General features: G+C 47.7%; 1 protein-coding gene across 2 annotated transcripts in view; it reads left to right on the forward strand.

Moving 5' to 3' along the window:
• Positions 1–21788, forward strand: part of TTC7B (tetratricopeptide repeat domain 7B) — a 2178739-nt gene that overhangs the window by 1530072 nt on the left and 626879 nt on the right. For both annotated transcript variants that reach the window (XM_069637452.1, XM_069637451.1), the window contains exon 17: positions 366–463. In XM_069637452.1, the coding sequence (XP_069493553.1) occupies positions 366–463 (98 nt within the window). The remainder of the gene's footprint in view (positions 1–365; positions 464–21788) is intronic.

Consider the following 21788-nt stretch of genomic DNA (forward strand, 5'->3'; position numbering starts at 1 on the left):
TGAACAATCCCGCCTTGCCATGTTTCCTATTTATGCATTTCTCAACTGCTGCTAGACTGTGTATTTCATTCAACCAATCTTCCTTTCCAATCTCTCACAGATATGAGTGGGGACTTGCACGAGGTTTTATGTATAGCTTACAAACGAAGAGGGCTCACCTCAAGCACAGAATAGAATGCCTTCTTCTCAAGGTGAAAAAGAGGCAAACAAATCTTGGCTGGCTCCGCCTTAGTTTGAAACAACTAGATAATACATCACTCCCAATATTACATCCAAAATCTTGCAAAACTAGACATTGTTGAGTAAGTGCTTACATATTTTCAATGCTTTGTTGGTTGGTGTTTAACTTTGCATTTTCTGCCTAGTGATTCTGGGCGTGGGAGCAGCCTTTTAGACCGAACCATAGCGGACAGGCGGCAGCTCAACACAATAACCTTGCCAGATTTCAGTGACCCGGAGACAGGTACGGATTTACTTGTTTAATAGTGCATGCATGGTTCAAGACAAACTGACACATTTTGCTGAGGCAGGTTGTGGCTTCAGTTAGACAATTTTGACTAGGTTTTGAATTTTAGAATTGTGGTTTTAAGGCGAGAAACTGTGTTGCTCCAAGATAATGGGCATCAAAAGTGCCATTCATTCCTGGTATATTTCAGAGGACAGCCACCCAAAACCAAGTTGCCAGTATCCAGTATTTGGATTGTGCAGAAATTGTTTCCATAACCAGACATCCTTTATGTTCTGTGCTTCAAACGGTTCTACATTATTACAGCAAAGTAAATGACTTCGTGGTAATTGACTTGGTTGCAATCACTTCGAGTTTTTTTTTTTTTTGGTAAACTTACATTTTTTTTGTTTTTTTATTTTACTTGTTTCCCTTAACCCTTAAAACATGTACACATCCCAAAGTGTTTGCAACAAACTAAATTAAAGTAATTTACTTTGTTGAAACAGCGGTAGACCCTTCAAACACAGTACCACAATATATCCATCGTTTCCACATTTACTGTAGATGTTTTCAATTGTGGGCACTTCACAGTGGAAGTCTGGCCTCGTTTTGATCGGCCATTGTGATGGTCTTCTCAGCCAACGGGTATTTCATCTGGAGTTTGAATTAGAGCTACTAGTGGAGCGTTCTCTGATTTTTGGGGCTGGGTCCATCGATCTAGAGTGGTGCTGCTCGCCAAGTCTTCTATGAGCTGAAAGCTATGCTTCGGTTCCCATGTCTGCAAAAAACTAGAGGCACTTAGTCATAGGACGGTTGCCTGTGAAGTTTGACCTTTCCTAACTTCACTGTGTTTTGCCTCAACTCTCATTCAGCTAACTCTATCAAGAATTGGCTGTGCAGGCCATTGAGAATGCCCAGGAAATAGTTCAGCAGATATCCTCCTACTCGCTCCTCAGGACCTGAACCGCCAATTTCTATTGGCAGGAAAGCTGTTTGCAACGGCAGGCACTCTCCAATGAGGGTGGGCGTTGATCTGTGGCTCCTGTCAGAGCAATGCCCTGAGCTGGGCTGCCTGGAAGTTCTCAAGTCCTTCTGCGAGCTTTCTATGCTTGCTATAGTTTTGTCAGGGCCTCGAACCATTTTTAAATCTGTTTCAAATCTATCACTGTCACTATAATGTATTCCAGTCCTTTTATCTCATTACATTTGGTTTAGTTTTCTAGGGACTATGCACACACCAAGAGATAACATGTGCGTTTTAGAACTATATGCTGATACAAACTAGTTTCTCCAGCATTGGATCTTTCATGGATTCACATGCTTAGAATATTCCCCATCGTCAGACTGGGACCCTCGGTACACATATATAGCCTTTTCCTATAGGAAAACTTCCGACACTTTTGTGTCCTATCTACGTCCTTTAAGGACCCGCCTACGCATGCTCTGTAGGCCGTCCCAGTATAAGAGGCCCGCCCCGGCGGCTCCCCTTCAGATTTCAACCGTCTCCAAAGTAGTGGGATCTCCTCGCGTCGTCTTACTATTTTGTACAAGGTTGTGTACTGGAGTTGGAGTTCGAGGAAAATTTTCCTCCATGTCAGGAAAAGCGCTGTTCCGTCCATGCGCGACGTGCGGCTTGAAAAAAGTTTACGAGGGGGACGGACATATGGATTGTATATACTGCCTCCACCCTAATCATTCGGCTGATAACTGCGACATATGCAAAGGGTTTTCTCAAAAGACCCTCAAAGACCGAAATCGACGGCTGGTGGCATGGCTGAATGATGGAGCGGGGGCATACCCCCCTTCGGAGGTAGGCTCCACACAATCGGCGAAAACATCACACCGCGCTGCCTCGTCGGAACCACCGGCGAAGAAATCTCGACCGACGGAAAAAGAGTCATCTCGGAGTTATTCAGCTAGAGAATCCTCGTCGAAAAAATCGCCATCTTCATCGAAAAAGTATGACAAGGAAAGGCCGAAATCCTCCTCAGGCGATCACCATAGATCGACCTCGAGTCGAGAGTCGAGTAAAGGCAGGCCAAGTGTGGAAAAGGCGGGACCGCCTAAACCACCTGCTAAGTCACCGTCGTCGACGGCGGTCCAGTCATCGGCCTCCAACTTGCCACTGACGCATGTGGTATCCACCGTCCCACCGACAACGACTGCGACGGTGGCCTCGTCAACGGGGTCTTACAGGAAGCCTGGAGGCCTGAAGTTTTTGATCCGATCCCCCCGGATACTTTATTGCAAGAATAGGCTGTGTCGCTGTCCTCGGGGGAGGACAAGAGCAGGAGAATAGCTGGCCCAGCAGACCTCGGGCTACGAGTGGTTGACAAGTCGTCGACGAGGGGATCCGGTATACCGGTATCTGCCCCTCTTCTCAATCCTCAATCTGTTTTGTCATTGGAAATTCTGTCCACGCTTCAGTCTTTGGTACAGTCGTTGGACCAGAGACTACCTCAGGTAAACCTGCCACAGTCACCCGTCGACGAGCTGGGCCCGTCCCGTCCACCGACGCACTTACGCACGCCAATCTCAGCACTGGCACCCCAAGAGGAAGGGGAGCTGCCAGATTCGGAGTCTGACAGGGGAGCCATGTCGGATATCTCATCATCCCCCTCCAGGGATCCAACCTGGGAGTCAGAGGTGGAGTTAGAAACCCCAAGAAGCCCAGCTCACCCGTCCCCTCCGGACGACATTGCATCATTCCATTCTATGATGGAGAAGGCGTGTAAGGAATTTGGTTTGTCCCAGGAAGAACAGAAAAAGGACTGTTTTTTGTTCGACCACATGGGTTAGAGAAGGAGGTCTGTGTTCTCAATACCAATACTAGACCACGTGTGGAAGGAGGGGTTGCAGACAATGCGTCACCCCTTTTCGGAGCCGGCAGTGAAAGGACGCCTCGAGAAAAAGTTTAAGGCTCCAGAGTCTACCCCCAAGTGTTTATCCTCCCAACCAACGCCAGAATCGGTGGTGTCGGCGGCAGCGGCGAGGAAGGCGAAGGCCCAGCACAAGGAAACGACTCCGCCTGAAAACGAAGCAAGACGCCAGGATGCCTTTGGCAAAAAAGTGCTATCCGTGGGAGCAACCACAGTAAAGGCCGCACACTCTCTGGCTATTGTAGCCAGATACGACAGAGAGATGTGGCACAGGCTAGCGCCGTTGCTGGATCATCTTCCGGAAGAGCATAGGAAGGCAGCGATGTTACTTGTCCGAGAGGGTGAGGAAGCCTCCAATCACGCAATAAACATCGCGGTGGACCTCGCTGAGTCAGGCTTCAAGCAAGTCAATAATGGGGTCGTATTACGACGACAGTCATGGCTCAAGTGTACCTACTTCAGACCAGAGGTACAATACAAAGTATTAGATATGCCTTTTGAGGGAGACCTTCTATTCGGAGAGAAGGTAGACGAGGCCCTAAAGGGAATGAAAGAGGACTCGGACACGGCACGTTCATTGGGTGCCCTCCAGAGTGGCCGAAGCTACAAGTCTTTTCGTCTCTTTAGAGGGGCTTCAGGTAATTCCAGGTTATCTGCGTCTGGAGACAGATCCTTTGGCAGGTCGGCTTACCCCTCCCAGGGATACAGGCGTGCTTCCCAAACGGCAAACCGACGCCGGAACTTCCAGACGTCCAGGAAGAGACCATCCTATCCGTCGTCGTCTAGAGACAAACAAAATAAAGATCAGCAGTGACAGTCGCACCGTTCTGGGGAGAAGAGTGTCCGCATATGTCGACGAATGGGAACGAATAACGACGGATCAATGGGTGCTGGACACTGTAAGGAACGGACACTCTCTACAATTCAAGCACAGCCCTTCGCACATTCCACCTGCGTTCACCGCTCATTCCCATCTGAGGATACTGCAACAAGAGGTAACACTCATGTTAGCAAAGGGCGTGATAGAATTAGTTCCAACATCACAGAGAGGTCAAGAAGTCTACTCAAGATACTTCGTCGTAAAAAAGCCGAACGGCAAATGGCGTCCCATTTTAGACTTACGCGATCTCAACAAGTCTTTAAAGAGCCTAAAATTCAAAATGCTCACGCTGCAGGAAGTGATCCGTGCCATTCAAGAAGGGGATTTTCTAGCGTCCCTGGATTTACAGGACGCATACTTCCATATTCCAATGTGTCGGAAACACAGGAAATTCCTGAGATTTGTAATAGGGCGGACTCACTACCAGTTCACGGTTCTTCCCTTTGGGCTCAAGACCTCCCCCAGAACGTTCACGAAATGCCTGGCCCCAGTAGCGGCCTGGCTAAGGAAGCAAGGCCACCACGTATACCCATACCTCGACGACTGGCTAGTAAGGGGATCCTCCCCAGCGTCGACCAACACAAGCTTGCAAGCCACCATGCAGCTTCTGCAACAGCTGGGATTTGCCATAAACTTCGAAGAATCCTCTCTGCGGCCATCGAGAACGTTGGTGTTCCTTGGGGCACAGTTCGAGACCCAGTTAGGTCTAGTGAAGCCTTCTCTCGACAGAACCGCAAAACTCAATCAGCTGGCGAGCCGACTACGACAAACCACCAGGCTCTCAGTGAGGAAATACGTTTCGGTCCTGGGGGCCATGGCATCCTGCATCCATCTGGTGGCAAACTGTCGCCTATTCATGAGGCCAGTCCAGGAATTCCTCGCGGACCGATGGACGCAGGCCCAAGGATCGTGGTCAGACAAGATCACCATCGACGACGACAAGCTGCTTCGGACCCTTCAGTGGTGGCAGAGTTTCCACAATCTGAACAACGGTGTACCCCTACAGGAACCGGAGTTTCAGCGAACCATAGTCACGGATGCGTCCCTAACCGGATGGGGAGCTCACATGGGTACCCTTCAAACGGAAGGTCGCTGGTCTCCAACGGAGTCACGCCTACACATAAACGTGTTAGAGCTCAGAGCAGTACGATGGGCCTTGAAGGCATTCCTACCACACATCAAGGGATCGCGACTACGAGTACTGACCGACAATACGACGGCCAAGTTTTATTTGAGAAAACAAGGAGGGACGCGATCAAGAACTCTTTCCATAGAGGCCCAGAAAACATGGCATTGGGCATTGAAGCACAGGATTTCCATCGTGGCTCACCATCTCCCGGGAGTGAGGAATTTGCAAGCAGATTCCCTCAGCAGAAGCATGGCCCAGATACACGAATGGGAAATGGACACAGTTCACCTGATGAAAGTGTTCGAGAAATTGGGTCACCCCCATCTGGACGCTTTCGCAACCAAGGACAACAAGAAATGCGAGCAATTCGCAAGCAGATGGCCTCAGGAGGGTTCCATGGGGGAGGCATTCTCCTTCCCATGGACGGACATGTTCCTTTATGCTTTTCCTCCGTTCCCCCTCATACGGAGGACAGTACAGTGGATACACAGATATAGTTGCCGGGTAATTCTAGTGGCACCGTATGGGCCGCAACCGTGGTTCTCCGACCTGCTTCACCTGTCGCTGGAACATCCAATAGCGTTTCCGAGAGTTCCGAACCTACTATCCCGGGACAAAGGCACAGTGTGGCATCACGACCCGGACAGTCTCAACCTTACAGCCTGGCTCCTGACTTTTCGGAGTTCGGTGCTTTAGACGTTTCGGAGGATTGTCAAAAAATTTCTGCAGGCGGCTCGGGCCCCTTCTACCAACAAATCTTACACCTATAAGTGGTGGAGGTTCTGTGAATGGTGTCGAGGACAGCAAGGCCTACAACCATTGACGGTGACGCCGGAACAAGTTCTACCTTACCTGCTTCTCTTGGCGGAGAGTGGTTTATCCTTCACATCGATAAAGGTACACCTGGCGGACATCTCGAGGTTTACGAGGAAGAGACAGTCGTCTCCTCTATTCAGCGACAGACTGGTAAAACACTTCATGAGGGGTTTATTTCGAACCTTTCCCCCGGTGAAACGTTTCCCTCCAACTTGGAGTCTCAACACAGTGTTGGCAGGCTTAATGAAACCGCCCTTTGAGCCTATGGCCACAACGGACATGAAATTCATATCGTGGAAGTTGGCATTCTTAATTGCTATCACATCAGCTAGGAGAATCTCGGAACTGCAAGCACTGGTCGTAGACCCGCCATACTTGAGATTCTTTAAGGACAAGGTGGTCCTGGCAACTAATCCTACGTTCGTCCCAAAAGTTCCGACAGTGTATCACAAACACTCGTCCATTGTTCTCCCTACTTTCTTCGCGACCCCATCATCGGCAGCAGAAAAAGCTCTTCATACCTTGGACGTTAAGAGGGCTCTGAAATTTTACTTACATCGTACACAGGAACTCAGGTCTACTCGACAACTGTTCATCGCATATGGTCCGTCGACGAGGGGAAAAGCAATCTCTAAACAAGGATTGGCTCGATGGGTCTCATCGACGATTGCGTTTTGCCACTCCAAGGCCGGAAGGCCGCTGCAAGGGCATCCTAGAGCCTATTCTACAAGATCAACGTCCTCCTCAGCAGCATTATGGGCAGGAATTCCGCTGACAGACGTATGCCAGGCTGCGGCATGGTCAGTGCCCCACACGTTTACCCGCCACTACTGCCTTGCCAGGCAGCATGCGGACGAGGTGCAGATGGGAAGGCCTGTCCTGCGCCATCTATTTCAGTAAGGTAAGCTCCACGCTGTGGAGAGTCGGTTTTCTTCCTTTTGATGACAGTATACTTTATGTGGGTAAGGTTATATGAGTTAACTTATTCCTGCTGTACATATGCATTGTGTATTATGGTGAGGGTATATTACATTACATTCTCACCGCCGTTTCAGGTGTTACTGCTATACAATCTATTCTAAGCATGTGAATCCATGAAAGATCCAATGCTGGAGAAGGGAATAGTTTCTTACCTGTAACTCCATTTCTCCAGCATTGGTATCTTTCATGGATTCACATGCGCCCGCCAGCCTCCCCGGAATGCAATGTATTTGCTTGATAAGTTAACCCTTCCTACTTTGGAGGGGCCGAAATCTGAAGGGGAGCCGCGGGGGCGGGCCTCTTATACTGGGACGGCCTACGGAGCATGCGTAGGCGGGTCCTAAAAGGACGTAGATAGGACAGAAAAGTGTCGGAAGTTTTCCTATAGGAAAAGGCTATATATGTGTACCGAGGGTCCCAGTCTGACGACGGGGAATATTCTAAGCATGTGAATCCATGAAAGATACCAATGCTGGAGAAATGGAGTTACAGGTAAGAAACTATTCCCATCTTTAGTGGTTAAGGTGCCTTGGTGAGAAGATATATCTGTGCTATGGTGTTACCGCATTGGTAACCTCTGTTGGTGGCCCCACCCTGACGCCATGGAAACATTCCAAGACTCATAAAAGTGGATGACTTTAAGGATGCCACCTGCGACCTGAATGACAAAAATTCATATCAATAATTCACTGAACCCTTTTCTGCTTTTATGAACCTGTTGTTTTTATACTTTCTATGTTTTGTTTATGTGTATTTAATGTACAGCTCTTAAACATTCCCTGCGGTACTTTACATTGCTATGAGAGAAAAGGAGAAAGTCGGGGAATAAAAAAGAAGAAAGGAGGTAGAAGAGGAGGGGTGCATTTAGAAGAGAAATGTGACAGTATAAAGGAACGAAGACTGTCGGTGAACTGGAATTTAATCATGGAGCACAGTGAGAAAGTGTTTCGGACAGAGGTCCTCAGCAAGCCTTCCTCTCCCTATTCACACACAGCGTCTGCATGCAAGCCCTCCCTGAATGTTGCCTCTCTTTTAAATGTGCACATGTAATTTGAAAGCACAGAGCTGAAGTGAGTTAGAGGTAGGGAGCAATAGGTACCTTAACAGGTGCACACCAATTGGTTTCTCCAAGAAGGCTAGGTTCCCTGATGCTAAGGGAGAGGCTGTGACACTCTTCAAGGCCATGGTAGTCTAGCATAGCTAAAGGTTTGAGCCTCTGCTCTGTGGATGGCTACACCTTAAAGGTCCCATTTCAATAGCCCCGATGAGTGTTGTGGTCACAGTTGAGAGCCACAAGGATACGTTCCAACACCTTTATTTTTCTCTCACAGATAGTTGGCTTAATTCCTACAGGATCTTTGAGCAAAGTACCTCAAACACAAATTGGATGACCTACCACTAGCAGTGTTAGGATGGAGGACAAGGTTATATGCTAACAGGACCTTGTTTTCCAGTTCAAGTTCATTTATCTACTGTAAATCACAAGTGCTCAGGGTTGCCACGCCCCACCTGATTCCTTCCGTTATCTCACAGTGTGAGGGTGTTAAAAGCACCCGAGCACACCACACTTCTTTAAGAATCTTGACTGATGCTCCTGTTGCCAGATTGGTTCTCCTTTTATCTTAGGGGGGCCCTTCTGGGCTTCGTAGGTGTAAATACATTACACACCTACCAGCCAGAACTCCGGATTCCATCTGGCCTTAAGGGTACTCAACACGATTACTAGCAGGAATGTCTCCACCTCCTGCCTAGGTGATTTTCAGACTGGTTATGCTTTGCTTTTTAATAGTATAGCTCCTGGGAGGCTTCAGCCCCAGGAATTTAGTGGTTCTCCTTGTCAAGCGCTGTAGCCACAAGGCCTCACCAGGGTCTGGGTTACAGCATCAAGTAGGCTAGTCGCAATCCTCCTTCCTTTTCTTCCCAGGTCCTGATCTCGAGCCCAGTTCACACCCTTCTTGCTGTCTAATCTCTCTCAGGGACCAGACTAACTGGCTCAGCCACCTGCTCTTTTCGCCTCATATCACATTCTCTGTTAATATGCTGCTCTTTGGACTACGGTCATAACTCACTAAATGTCTAATTTTGCCTCCTTTTGCATTAACGCGGTAGAATCCCAGGCCTCACTCTGGCTAGTGCTTCATAGTCCCACCTTCTCTGCATGTGTTATCTTCCCTTTCATTAGTGTCAGATGTTGGACATCTTCTGATGGTCTGATTGAATTGAGCTCCAAGGGCCGACTCCATGCACTCCTGGTAAATGCTCTTCCTCGCCATGATGGCTTATGCTCTGAGTCGATGTTGCCTGCTGACTCGCAAGTATTTGTGGGTACCCGCTCTGCTACCTGTCTGTGATCTCCCAAAATCCCCCAACTTCGGGTCACTTTTGGAGAGTTACTCCTACTTCATGAGGGATCTCATAGACTGTGTTCAGCAAGAACAGTGTACTTTATTCATGTGCATTCTGAAATATCACCCTCAAGCGGTTGTTTTCTGTGCTCCTAATCACACCCCAATAAAAGCGCTCTAATACAGGGCATCCGACCTTGCCACATATAGAACACATACCCTGGTGCTCCATAAGGGGAGTGCTTCCCGAAGTGTGGTGTTGCGGGTGTCCTTCCTGAGTGAACTCTGTGGAAGCCCCTGCATACCACCTCCACGGGTCACATCACTTAGCGGGTGCCTTCCCCTGGCCTCCTGACACGGCACCCCCCTATGTATAAATTTGTCAGAACACGCAGAGGATTAAGGCTGGGATTCTCTGTTCTGTATGGAGCTCTGTTGTTATTTATACTTACCATTTGCAACTGTCCTAATTTGCAAAACCCTTCTACTGCATGTTTCCTCTAATTAGTTTCTATACTTTGTTCCTCTCTTCCGCATCCATTTTTTAAAGTTTCAAGTTTCTTTGATGCAAAATGGCATTGTTCTCATTGAGCATTGATGAACTACGAAATTCTGTCACATTGTTTGGTGGCTTCCTTTCTCATCACTTTCAATTTGACAAAAATGATTTAATTAAAAGTATAGATTCATCATGTTCATCTGTGTAGCCGGTGGCTGGGCAATGGAAAATATAGCTGTCAATGGGATATTTTTGCTGACCTGTATACTTCCAGCAGAGGGAGATGGGCCACAAGGGGCAAAAGGAAGTGTGTAAGAATGTTTACAGATACAGCATACACTTGTGTGTTTACATGTGTCGATGTTACTGTAGAAATAGATTCTGACACTACTTCAGCTTCCAGCTGAGGTGTTAATACGTACAACTCAAAACAAGGCCATCTGTATGCATAGCGGCGGAGCAATTGGCAGTGTATTGAACTCATTCTGAAAATGACACTCTAACGTAAAGATGAACTAAGGGAGTGATTATTGTTTTCCATGTAGTTGTGTTATATGTCAAAGTCAAGACTTGCCCAGACACAACAGTATTCACCAAATATATAACGGATCTACTATTTTGGAACAAGGAAACAATTTAATCTTGGGCTGGTAGAATAAGTCTCAGTAAGTCTTTTATCGAACTTAACTTAGAAGTTGGGTTGGGCCACTACTCTTAGCTTCTGCTATAGGCTCAGTAACATGCCGCAGATACCCTGGTGTGATTGTAAATAAATATTTAAACCGATCCAAAATGGGTAGAAAATAGCACCCAGCAGCTGTAGAGTGCCAAAACCCAATATTTACATGTGCTGGCTTACCGAGCTGAATTCGTCTTGATGTCAATGAACATATCTCCCGGCTCACATGCCCCTAGTTATGGGGGAAGCAGGCCAATATGCGGAACTCACTTGCGGTCATTATTTAAAAACTAAATTGCACTGAGGGAACAGGACTGTTTGTACTTCTATGCAAAAGGTACCCCCTGTACAATTTGCAAACTTTCAACCGTAGTAGAAAAGCAAAGAGTCAAACAAAGGCACAACCACCTTTGCAGTTAACTTTTCCACCAAATTTTTGGGCAAAGTGTAAATGCCTCCTGCAATTAACGATTACGGGACGCATTTACAATGGATTCCTCTGGCATCCACCTGCTTCTTCGAGGTGGGCATTTTCTTATTCAGGTGGCGTGGGAACAGGCCAGCATAAAGTCTGTCCTGCTCCCCAACTCTGCTTGACAAATGACTGAAAACCACACGTTTAAGTAACAATGGGCTGTACAAGTTTACTGCAATTTTTCCCAATTGTCGGGACCCGCATCATGATCCTCAATTAAACTCCTTGAGACATTGCTGCTCTTCTCTCACTGCTCAGAGTTGCAGGCTGTGGAGCAATTGCGCTGCCATAACTCTCCCGCTTAACTGCTGCTAGCCTAAGAGATTTGGATAAAGGAGACACAGGTATGTACACCTTAGATTTCCAAATTGAGGCACTGAGGGCAGCCAGCATGCCTCTGCTCTCTCAGAATCTCGTCAGAACCTCAGTTGTTCCTCCGTTGGACCCCATCACTGTGCGATTTCACCATTCTTCCTTACCGCATCAAATGAACATTGCATTTTGGCATGCTCAGTCTGTATGCAACAAAACTTCCTTTATCACTGACTACTTTCACTCTCCTCACCAGACCTTCTTGCTATCAGGATTTCTCCATCTGACAATGCCACTCTGGCAGCCCTACATGACTCCAAACTATCCTTCATTCATCTCACTGGCAGTGGTGGAGGCGTCAAGCACCTACTCTCTCCTACCTCTTTTGAATTCACCATATCTACTATTGCTTCACTTGGTTCACATCTCCATCTATCACCCTCTTGGTCCCACTGTACCATTCTTTGAAGAACCTAGGCAACTCCTCAATTCCGTCTCCACTAAACATCACATCGTTCTCTTAGGTGACGTTAACTTTCCCTCTCCAACCACTCTCAAAAATCAGTCTTTTCTTAGTGACCACGCTCCCAACTTTATTCATAACCTACCCACATCGGGTGGTGACTCTTTGGATCTCTTGTTCTGTTGATCTCCCTCCTCCTCCCTCTCAGCCGCTAATATTACCATCACACCATCCCTATCTCATCACTCCGTCGTTTCCACCACCATCTAATTTCAACCCTCTGATCTCTCCACTTGCCTCACCTATTACTAAAAGGACAGTTAAACCTTCTGCCATTCCTCATTTCTCTCTGACCTACAGTTCTCACTCTCCTCTGTCACACGTGATGCCACTTCCATTAACCCTACCTTCGAGGGGATTGTGTCCTCCGACGTATTCCATATCTATGACAGGTAATCACCACAGCTGTGCTGTTTTGGAAAATGTTCTGCGTCCTGCGTCGATGAGGTCGATACGCTGTCCTCGAGGGCCTCCGTCGAGCCGACGTCACCAGATGTTATAAGTAGGACGCACGACGCCCGTAGCCTCAGTTCCGTTTTTTCCGTGAACGTGTTCGCTTTGGAGATCTCGGCACGCCTTGGTTCTTCCGAGTTGTTCTATCGGTTCTTCGAACCAGTTTGTTTGTGAAGATTTCCATGATGTCTTCGTCTTCATCTACCCGCGGCCGGGATTCAAGAAGTGTCGGGACTGCGGTTCCAAGATGTCGCTGACAGACCCGCACGACGCCTGCCTCTGGTGCCTCGGTGAGGACCATGCCATGGGCGATTGTGACGATTGCCAGGCGTTAACTTCAAAGGCCTTATGGGAGCGTAAGAAGAAGCTTTCTGTCGGTAAGGTGTCCAAGCCCTGGAAGTCGAAATCCACTGGGCTTTCGACTGACAATTCGAGGAGCGACTCTCCGCATCGTCAGCGTAAGTCGAGGGGGTCTCGGTCCTGGAGCGGGTCCCGCCATTCTTCTGCCGCTTCGAGGCACTCACGGAAGCGCCGTCATCGGTCACCTTCCCCGTCCTCGTCTGAGGACTCCGCCCGTCGGGGGGTTGCTTGTCCGAACCAAGCATTCCACTCCTGCAGAATGGGATTCATTCCATAAGGAGATGATGGTGATTTTTCAGTCGCAGGGCTCCGTTCCATCCGCGCTGTCGAAAGACGCCGACAGGGAACGTGCTAGAGACACTGTTCGCACGCCTTCTGGCTCGCGCCGTCGCCGCGATCACCGGGGACCTTTGAGGTCCCGGTCGGACAAGGTGGATCGCTCTAGCCATGCCCGCTCCAGGTCCCGGTCCTCGACGCCATCGAGACCATCAGAGCCTGTGAGGTCTTCACTGAAGACGTCAATGCCTTTGGCGCCGAGACTGTCGAAGAACTCTGTCGAGGCTCTGCCTCCGAGTAGGCCATCGGCGCCGAGGCTTTCAACGGACACGCTCGGGGCTCCGCCCTCGAGGCCTGTGTCGAAGCCATCGGCGCAACGCTCGACGCCCATTCCGTCGATGCCCTCGATGCCTTTCGAGGAGGATTTTTCAGAGGTTCCCCGGAGACGGGTGGAAACTCCGAGAAAGGCCCTGCAGAAGTCAGTAAGGCCTGTATTCGAGCTTTTTTCTGTGCCATCATCCAGGGATTTATTCCAGCCTCTGGATTACATCTCTGAGGTGGATGAAGGGTCTGATGAAGGTATGGTTCCTGAAGAGGTTCCTGATGAACTCATGTCTGGTCATAGCCAGCTAGAAGACCTGCGTCAGACCTTGCACAACGCCAGTGGTCTGGACACCTCTCCGGAGGTGGAGTTCGGTAGGCCTGAGCCTGGTACGCATGCTGAGTCCTTGTACCGGCGCCTTATGTCGAGGGTGACGGAATACTTGGGGTGGTCTGCGCCACCAGTGGATTCTCTGCAGGATGACCTGACGGATATCCTTGACCAAGGTCCCTCAACTGACCCGGTACTGCCATTCGATATGGCCTTGCAAAGAAGGGTGGCAGCGGCTTGGACTGCTACGGAGAGTCTCCCAGCAGTGAGCAAGTCTTTGCCGAAAAAATACCGTCCAGCCAGTAGCGACCCCAGCTACTTGACTACGCACCCCACTCCGGAGAGTTTGGTGCTGCAGGCAGCTACGGCCCCAGCAAAACAGGCATTGTACCCTACCATCCATCCTGATAGGGACGACAGACGTTTTGATGGCTGGGCGAAGAAAGTGTTTTCTTCAGGGGGTATGGCTTTACAGGCAGCCAACTCCATGTGCCTTAGCATGTTTCACTCCTACTCTGTTAAAATTGTCTCTTTGGCGGCTGAACACATTCCTGAAGGGGAGGAAAGGGATGGCTTTCTTGCTCTTGTTCAGGATGGCAAGGATGCCATTTGTGAATCCGTTCAGTCGGGTCTGGACATGGCAGATTGCGTCAGCCGATCCATGGCGGCGAGCACCGTAATGCGCAGATTTGCATGGTTGCGGAAGTCGGGGTTTACTCCTGATGTACAAGCCCGGCTTCTCAACATGCCCTTTGATGGTGAACATCTTTTTGGCAGCAAGGCTGACGAGAGCCTTGAGAGGTTGCAGACCTCCAAAACTGCAGCAAAGTCGTTGAGCGCTGCAGTTCGCCTACCTCTGCCTTTTTGTCCTAGGGGACAGCAATGGAGGGGAGGTTCCTTTCGATATTACTCATCCTTTGGTAGATCGAGGGGAGCTGCAAGTCAAAGGGGCCACCGTAGGAGTACCAGAGGTGGAAAACAAGGTACTCGAGGTGCCAAGGCCGCTCGGGCAGTTGCCTCTTTACCTTCAGGCAATGCTGCAGCCACTTCAGCTCAGTCATGAGGCCATGTCCCATGGTTCGCCGTTTGGGGGAAGGCTGGTGCAGCATCTTGTAGAATGGCGTGCCATTACTTCAGGTGTGTGGGTTCTGGAGATCATAGCCCACGGCTACTGTCTTCCTTTCTGGCAGAGGCCTAACGACAATCCACCAGGGAATCTCTCTTTGAGGAGTCCAGATCCGCTCCTTGTGCAGGAAATAAAATCCCTGCTGGAGAAAGGTGCCATAGAACTGGTGCCTGTAGCGGAGAGGAACAAGGGATGGTATTCCCCTTGATTTTGAAGAATGACGGAGGATTGAGACCCATCATGGACTTGCGTGGTTTGAACAAGCTCCTCAGGAAGGACAAGTTCAAGATGGTTACTCTCTCTCAAGTCCTCCAGGCCCTTCAACTTCAGGACTGGTTGGTGTCTCTCGACCTCAAAGACGCTTACTTTCATGTGCCGATCCATCCCAAGCACAAGAAGTTTGCGGTTGGCGACTCACACTTTCAGTTTCGGGTCCTGCCGTTTGGATTGACCTCCGCCGAGGGTTTTCACCAAGCTCATGGTGGTGGTGGCAGTGTATCTCAGGAAAGGGGGGATTCACGTCTACCCCTACCTGGACGATTGGTTGATCAGGACGCGCTCTTCCGAGCAAGTCCTGGATCATCTGTCAGTCACCTGCCACTCCCTTCACAAGCTGGGCTTCTCCCTCAATTTAAAGAAGTCCCACTTGACGCCAACGCAGCGGCTCCAGTACATCAGAGCAGTGCTCGACACGTCCCTGGGGCAGTGTTTCTCTCCCCAGGTGAGGGCTCATCACATTCAGCAGATGGTGCCAAGTTTCAACATGCCCAGAGTCTCCCGGCGTTCGAGTTTTTGAGGTTGCTCGGCCTCATGGCATCCTGCATTCTTCTGGTGACAGAGGCCAGGTTGCGGATGAGATCTCTGCAATGGGCTCTCAACATGCAGTGGTTACAGTCCTCCGGCAGGATGTCGGACCCCGTTCGGTGCCGCCCTCGGTCGCCCAGGATCTTCTGTGGTGGGCCGTCGAAGGCAATCTGATGAGGGGGTCTCCATTTTGGCTACACTGGCCGGAGGTGACTATCGTGACGGAGGCATCCCTCACGGGATGGGGAGCTCAGGCCAGCGAGTTGACAGTCAGTGGTCGTTGGTCTCCGTCGGAGTCCAGACTACATATCGATCGGTTGGAGCTGAGGGCCATCGGGCTTGCCCTGAAGGCTTTTCTGCCGACTGTGCGAGGAAAGAATGTCCCGATTCTGACGGACAAACTGTGAGAAAGGTTGTAGATGCACTCACCTTTTGTATTATATTATTGGCAAAACATGTGAGTTTATTTAGTATTCTTTTAAGGTGTGGGGGAGGAAATGTGACCCTGGCACAGGACCACAAATACCTATACGTAGAGAGAGAAAAGAGGATCCAAAGGTAGGAGCCCTCTCGCCCCTGCACACTGTTAGTATACCGTCAAATTACGATTAAGTAAAAATCTTTGTAAAACCTATAAGTATGCAGTCTTTAGTAAAGTAAATATATGAACAGAAAATGGTTAAGGCAATCATTTAGTTAAAACAGAATAGTTTAATCGCTAAAGCTCATTCTTTATCAATAAATCATTTGATGCTGGGACCAAATCGAATGTCAAGTAGTAAATAAAGTTTTTAGATGAGTATATAACATATACATATACAGTTCAGATACAAAGGCTGACACGTTTCGGGATCAACATCCCTTCTTCTTGAGCCAAAAAGTGTGAACTGCAAAACAGTTAAGTAAATAAAAAGCGTGTCAAATTGCTGACTAATAAATGGACATAAGTATTGTGCTCATAAAGCATGAATTCAAGAACAAGCAGTACCACTGGATACAGGTTGATTAACTTCATTTTAACAGATAAAAGGATGGTCCTCATATACTAACATTAAACAGATGGTCCATAGTCATTAAGCAAAGCTCCTCTTATCCAACACACACCCACCCTTAAAGGGGAATAGCCGTTGTGACAATTATGTAATCCTAACAATCAGTGCATCTATGGTTTAGGGATACATGTACAATGTCCATATTCTCCAAGTCTAACTGATACTTATTTTAAAAGGGTATGTATTTAACCGTTACATGTCGAGCAAGGGTGGAAACCAACATACCTTTATAGAACTAGTTAAACAGACACGTGACGGCAAAACTGGCGTTTTATGATAATCTGAGTCCTCAGACGTCAGCAGGGTGAACGGCCTTCCTGTTGCCAGGTCAGCAACCTAAATGTGAACAAAGCACATATATATTTAGAGGGTACAGTCTCTTTCTCAGACAGCATCTGTTGAAAGAATTACAAGTGGTGAATATCTGTGGTAAATGTCTTACTATTCTAGTTATAAAAAGACGGGTATTCTGGCATGCAAAACTGCAATAGCTCATTTAATGGGCATACCTCTCAGCGATCGTGGTGCAGGGTCCGGGTGGTAAGCGTACTTCGGATTATCATTCGTGTTGGAAACAGTGTTGACCAATTAATATATCCTTAAGTCGCAGTCATTCTTACGGCACTTTATAGACTGGAACCTTAATAATATTGCGGTTTACAGTCATACATTGTACGCTAGTAACGTCATAAGTGGACTAACGACTAGAATAGTAGTGCTGAATAGTCGGTTTAGTTCTTACCTATTGATGTCGAGTGCGGTATGTGAGCTGAACACAATGCCAGTGTTCAGAGCGTCATGGATTTCTAAGCGGGAGGCCGCGGCCGCATATGTCTCAATGCGGGCGATGCATCCCTCGAGATAATTATGGTGGGGTACACTGTTTCCCAGGAAACCTTCCAGGACGCTGGAGGGTAAACGTGTCTGTGGTAACTATAGCAATGGTGTGTATTCCTTGTGAACATAAAGAAGGGACTACTCAGCATGTTATGTGAGCATTCAGGATAACATGAGGATGATATATTCTGTGGACGCCATCTTGTGATGGAGTGTAATGGAGCTGTTCTCATCTTATCAGGATATGAGTAGCCGCTCAATAATGGTTATGAAGGGTGAATAGAAAGGATGTCCCTATGTTAGACTGAGAATATGTTATGTGGGTTTCTAAATGAGTGTAATGATAAAGTTGACGTTCTTAGCCCCAATGAAAATATTAGGGACATGTGGCGATTACATAATAGACACAGCAGGTAGAGGTGCATAAAGGAACATGGCAGGAGTTCAAGATTAATACCGTGTTATACATGGAGTAACATCTGCTCAGCAGGCCGGTTGACAAATCACGGACTTGCATCATCTTAACAGGTATTCCACTGTATAATGTATAACATCTCAAATTGTTCTATTGATGCATAGTCAATTAATGGACTATCACAGCGAGTACATTTGTAAAGCGTGTTACCCCCGAGTTGGAGGGGTAGGGTACCACTAGTGTATAATGCTAATTCGAGTTACATCCAAGTAGGAGCACACAAAGGAAATAAAAATAAACATAAGAAGAAAGTCGTTAGATGTTTTATCTGAAATACAACTGATTAAGTGAGAACTCCTCATCGAGTCCCCTAGGGTTGAGAGTGTCCGGGAGATCTATACAAAATGTTTCTCTGCGGGAGAGGGTTGATTGATAATCCCCCCCTCTGTATGTTTTTTTTTTTAATTTGGTTTTATTGATTTTGAAACAAAAAATAATAAAAAGAGAAACAAAATATTAACAAAAGATTTGAGCATTTCACTTGTTACAACTCTGTTAGCATATGGTTACATCAAAAGAACAAAACTAGAGTCTCATTATACAATTGATCGTCCTTGTGTTCATTCCGATCTTTAGTAATAAAAATCAGTATAACATACCCCATACCCACCCACCTCCATCCCCATGGTTGGGCAGACATCATTGCGGCATCTTTTCTCTGTTGACATGATCATAGCGAGTAATGTTCGGTTCACTATTGTGAGGTTTCCTTGATTCTTGGGTCATAACTGTCCTGTATAGAGAGTTTTTGAGATTCTTGGTTCAATTAAGATCCTGTAGTGTCTTCGGGTTGGGAGTCCATCGTCTCTGAGAGGTGTTTGCCTCGAAATTCTGACCATAAGATCTCGCATTGCGATGCTTTGTTGTGTAGGGATGCCGTGATCAATTCCATTGTATAAATGTTGGTTGACAAATTGATCCATTCCTTCTTACTTTGAACCTTTTTGGATTTCCATTTTGTTACTAGCAGTGCACGGGCTGCTAGTAATAGGTGTGGGGCAAGACCCCTGAGTCTAGTCCATTCATCTTCGTCTTTTTCCATTCCTAAGAGAACCAAACGTGGATCAACGTCTCTTTTGTATGCCATCTATGTCTTTGATCCATGCCAGGACTTCCTCCCAGAAACCCTTAATGCGTGGGCAGCTCCACCTCATGTGCCAATAGTCGGCTGTTTCTCCACATTCTCGCCAACATCTCGGGCTCAGAGTCTGAAACATCTTGGATAATTTGAGTGGGTCGTATTGCCATCTATGTAGGAGTTTAATGGCGTGTGATTTATATTGGCTGGATAAGGATGTTTTGGATGTGTTTTTGCACATCATTTCCCATTGCTCTGGATCTATCTCCTCTCCTAAGTCTCTCCCCCATCTGCTTCTGAGATGTTCCGTGGACCCGGTGCCTGCCTCAATAAGTTCTTTGTACATAGCAGATATCAAACCCTTCATTTCAGACTTAGAATCCAAGAGTTGTTCGAATGGGGTGAGTTCTCTGTGCAGCTTTTCCTTCCATGCAGATTTTGTGAGGACTCCTTTTATCGGGATGTATTGGAAGGTGGATAATGAGCCTATCCCTAGGGCTTCAGTTAGGTCTGGAAGAGTTATGAAGTTGTCCTTCTTCTGGAGTTGCCCTACCCTTTCGAGCCCCGCCTCGTACCAAGATTGGAATCTTCCTTCCTCGGGTATGTGATTGTTTATGCCAGGGGACCATAGGTGGCTAAGTGGGGACGGCCAGGTGGTGATCTTGTTCATTGCTTTGCTTGGTTGCCAGATGTTCCAGATGTGAGGGGTCCATAGCCATTCTGACACAGTGGCCGGCGAGAAGTAATGATTGTCCATGTGGACCCATTGGAGGTGGTTGTGATCACGTAGGTGTGGGATAAGGATACGTAGTTGTGAGGCTTTGTAGTATGCTCGCAGGTCAGGGAGACCTAGTCCTCCTTTGTCTTTGGAAAGCGTCAGAGTGTCGTATGCAATCCTCGCCTTCTTTCCCTGCCAGTGGAACTTAAGCATACGTTTTTTGGCCTCTTCAAAAAACGCATTTGGTATCTCGATAGGTAAAATCTGGAAAGGGTACAGGAATCGGGGGAGGCATACCATTTTAATGGCGTTAATCCCCCCTAACCACGAGATCGTGAGTTTGTCCCACCTATTCAGATCGTCCGAGAAGCTCTGAAGGAGGGGAGGGAAGGTAGCTTTGTATAGTTCTGTTATGTTTTTAGTAATCTAGATGCCTAAGTATTTAAACGCAGAGTGTTCGAGTTTGAGGCCTAGGGGCCAGAACTTGGTTTCGTTTTCCTCTTTCGTTCCTTGCAAAGGGAACAATATTTAGTCTTGTTCACCTTAAACCTAGAGAGTTTGCCATATTCTTCTAATAGTTGGAGAGCATGAGGGACAGATACAGAGGGGTTGGTAATGTGTAGAAGTATGTTGTCAGCGTAGAGTGCTATCTTATATTCTTTCGTTCCCAATCGCATGCCTTCTATTCTGGAGTCGGATCGTTCTTTTGGGCCAGAGGTTCTAGGGAGAGCGCAAAAAGTATTGCAGAGAGGGGATACCCCTGTCTAGGACCACGTCCCATATCAAACCATCTGGAATATTCCCCATTAACAGAGATAGATGCCTTTGGGGATGTGTATACTGCTTGTATTCCTTTCCTAAATCTTGGCCCTATCCCCACCTTGTGAAGGACTGCAGGATCACCTGGCAGTTCTGGTGATGAGTGAATGAGATGGAGGGTTTTACGCATGGTGTCGGCCCCTTGCCTACCCAATATAAATCCGACTTGATCATCATGTATGAGGTGAGAGATCAGTACTTCCAATCGGGCGGCTAGTACCCTGGTGTAAATTTTGGCATCTAGGTTGAGCAATGAAATTGGGCGGTATGAACCACAATGTTTGGGGTTCCTTCCCTCCTTTGGGATCACTGTTATGAGCGCCTTCGTAAAGGAGTCGGGGGCTGTCCCTGTTTCTAATATCTCGTTAAAGAGCTTTGTCAGGAATGGTGTTAGCTGGTCGCTGAAGGTGTAATAAAACCCAGTGGTATAGCCGTCCTCTCCGGGGGATTTGCCTACAGTTAGTCTTTTAATTGCCTCTTGGACCTCAGGTTCGGATCTCGGGGATTCTAAGAGCTCAGTTTCGGGGTACGAGATTTTGGGCATGTCTATCTGGAGAGATATTGATCTGTATCTGATTGTCCTGGAGTCACTTCCGAGGTGTACAACGCCTCGTAGAAGTTGGCAAAACTCTCTGGGATAGGGTGGAGGGTTGGGGGGGGGGCGTAGGGTTTTCCTCAATTATCTTTCACTTTCCGCTCCGCCCTTTGTTCTCTGAGTCTGGCTGCCAATAGTGCGTCGGCCTTGTCCCCCTTCTCATAGAATTTCTGTTTGAGGAATCGAAGTTTACGCACAATTTGTTCGTGCTCCAATAGTCTTAGTTCTTCCCCTTTACGTTGTGCTATGTTGATGTTGTCGCGGACCGTGCCCAGGTGTTCCCTGTTCTCGCTTTCCAGTTGGCATATTTCGGACCCAAGTCTGTGCTCAATGATCTTTCTCTCTTTTTTTGGTAGATCCTTCTCGTATCAGGATGCCTCTCCAGGTGGCTTTACCTGCCTCCCATATTGTCTGCTTGGAGACTTCCCCATTGTTGTTTAGTTTGAAGTATTCCTCAATTTCAGTTGCCATTTCAATTTTAAATACTGTATCTTTCAACAGGCTTTCATTACAGCACCACATCCCTCCTGAAACAGGTAAGTCTGCCCATCTTATATCTGACAGGACCATGTCATGG

Source organism: Ambystoma mexicanum, chromosome 14 (genome assembly GCF_040938575.1).
Source record: "Ambystoma mexicanum isolate Mex_15411 chromosome 14, UKY_AmexF1_1, whole genome shotgun sequence".
NCBI lineage: Eukaryota > Metazoa > Chordata > Amphibia > Caudata > Ambystomatidae > Ambystoma > Ambystoma mexicanum.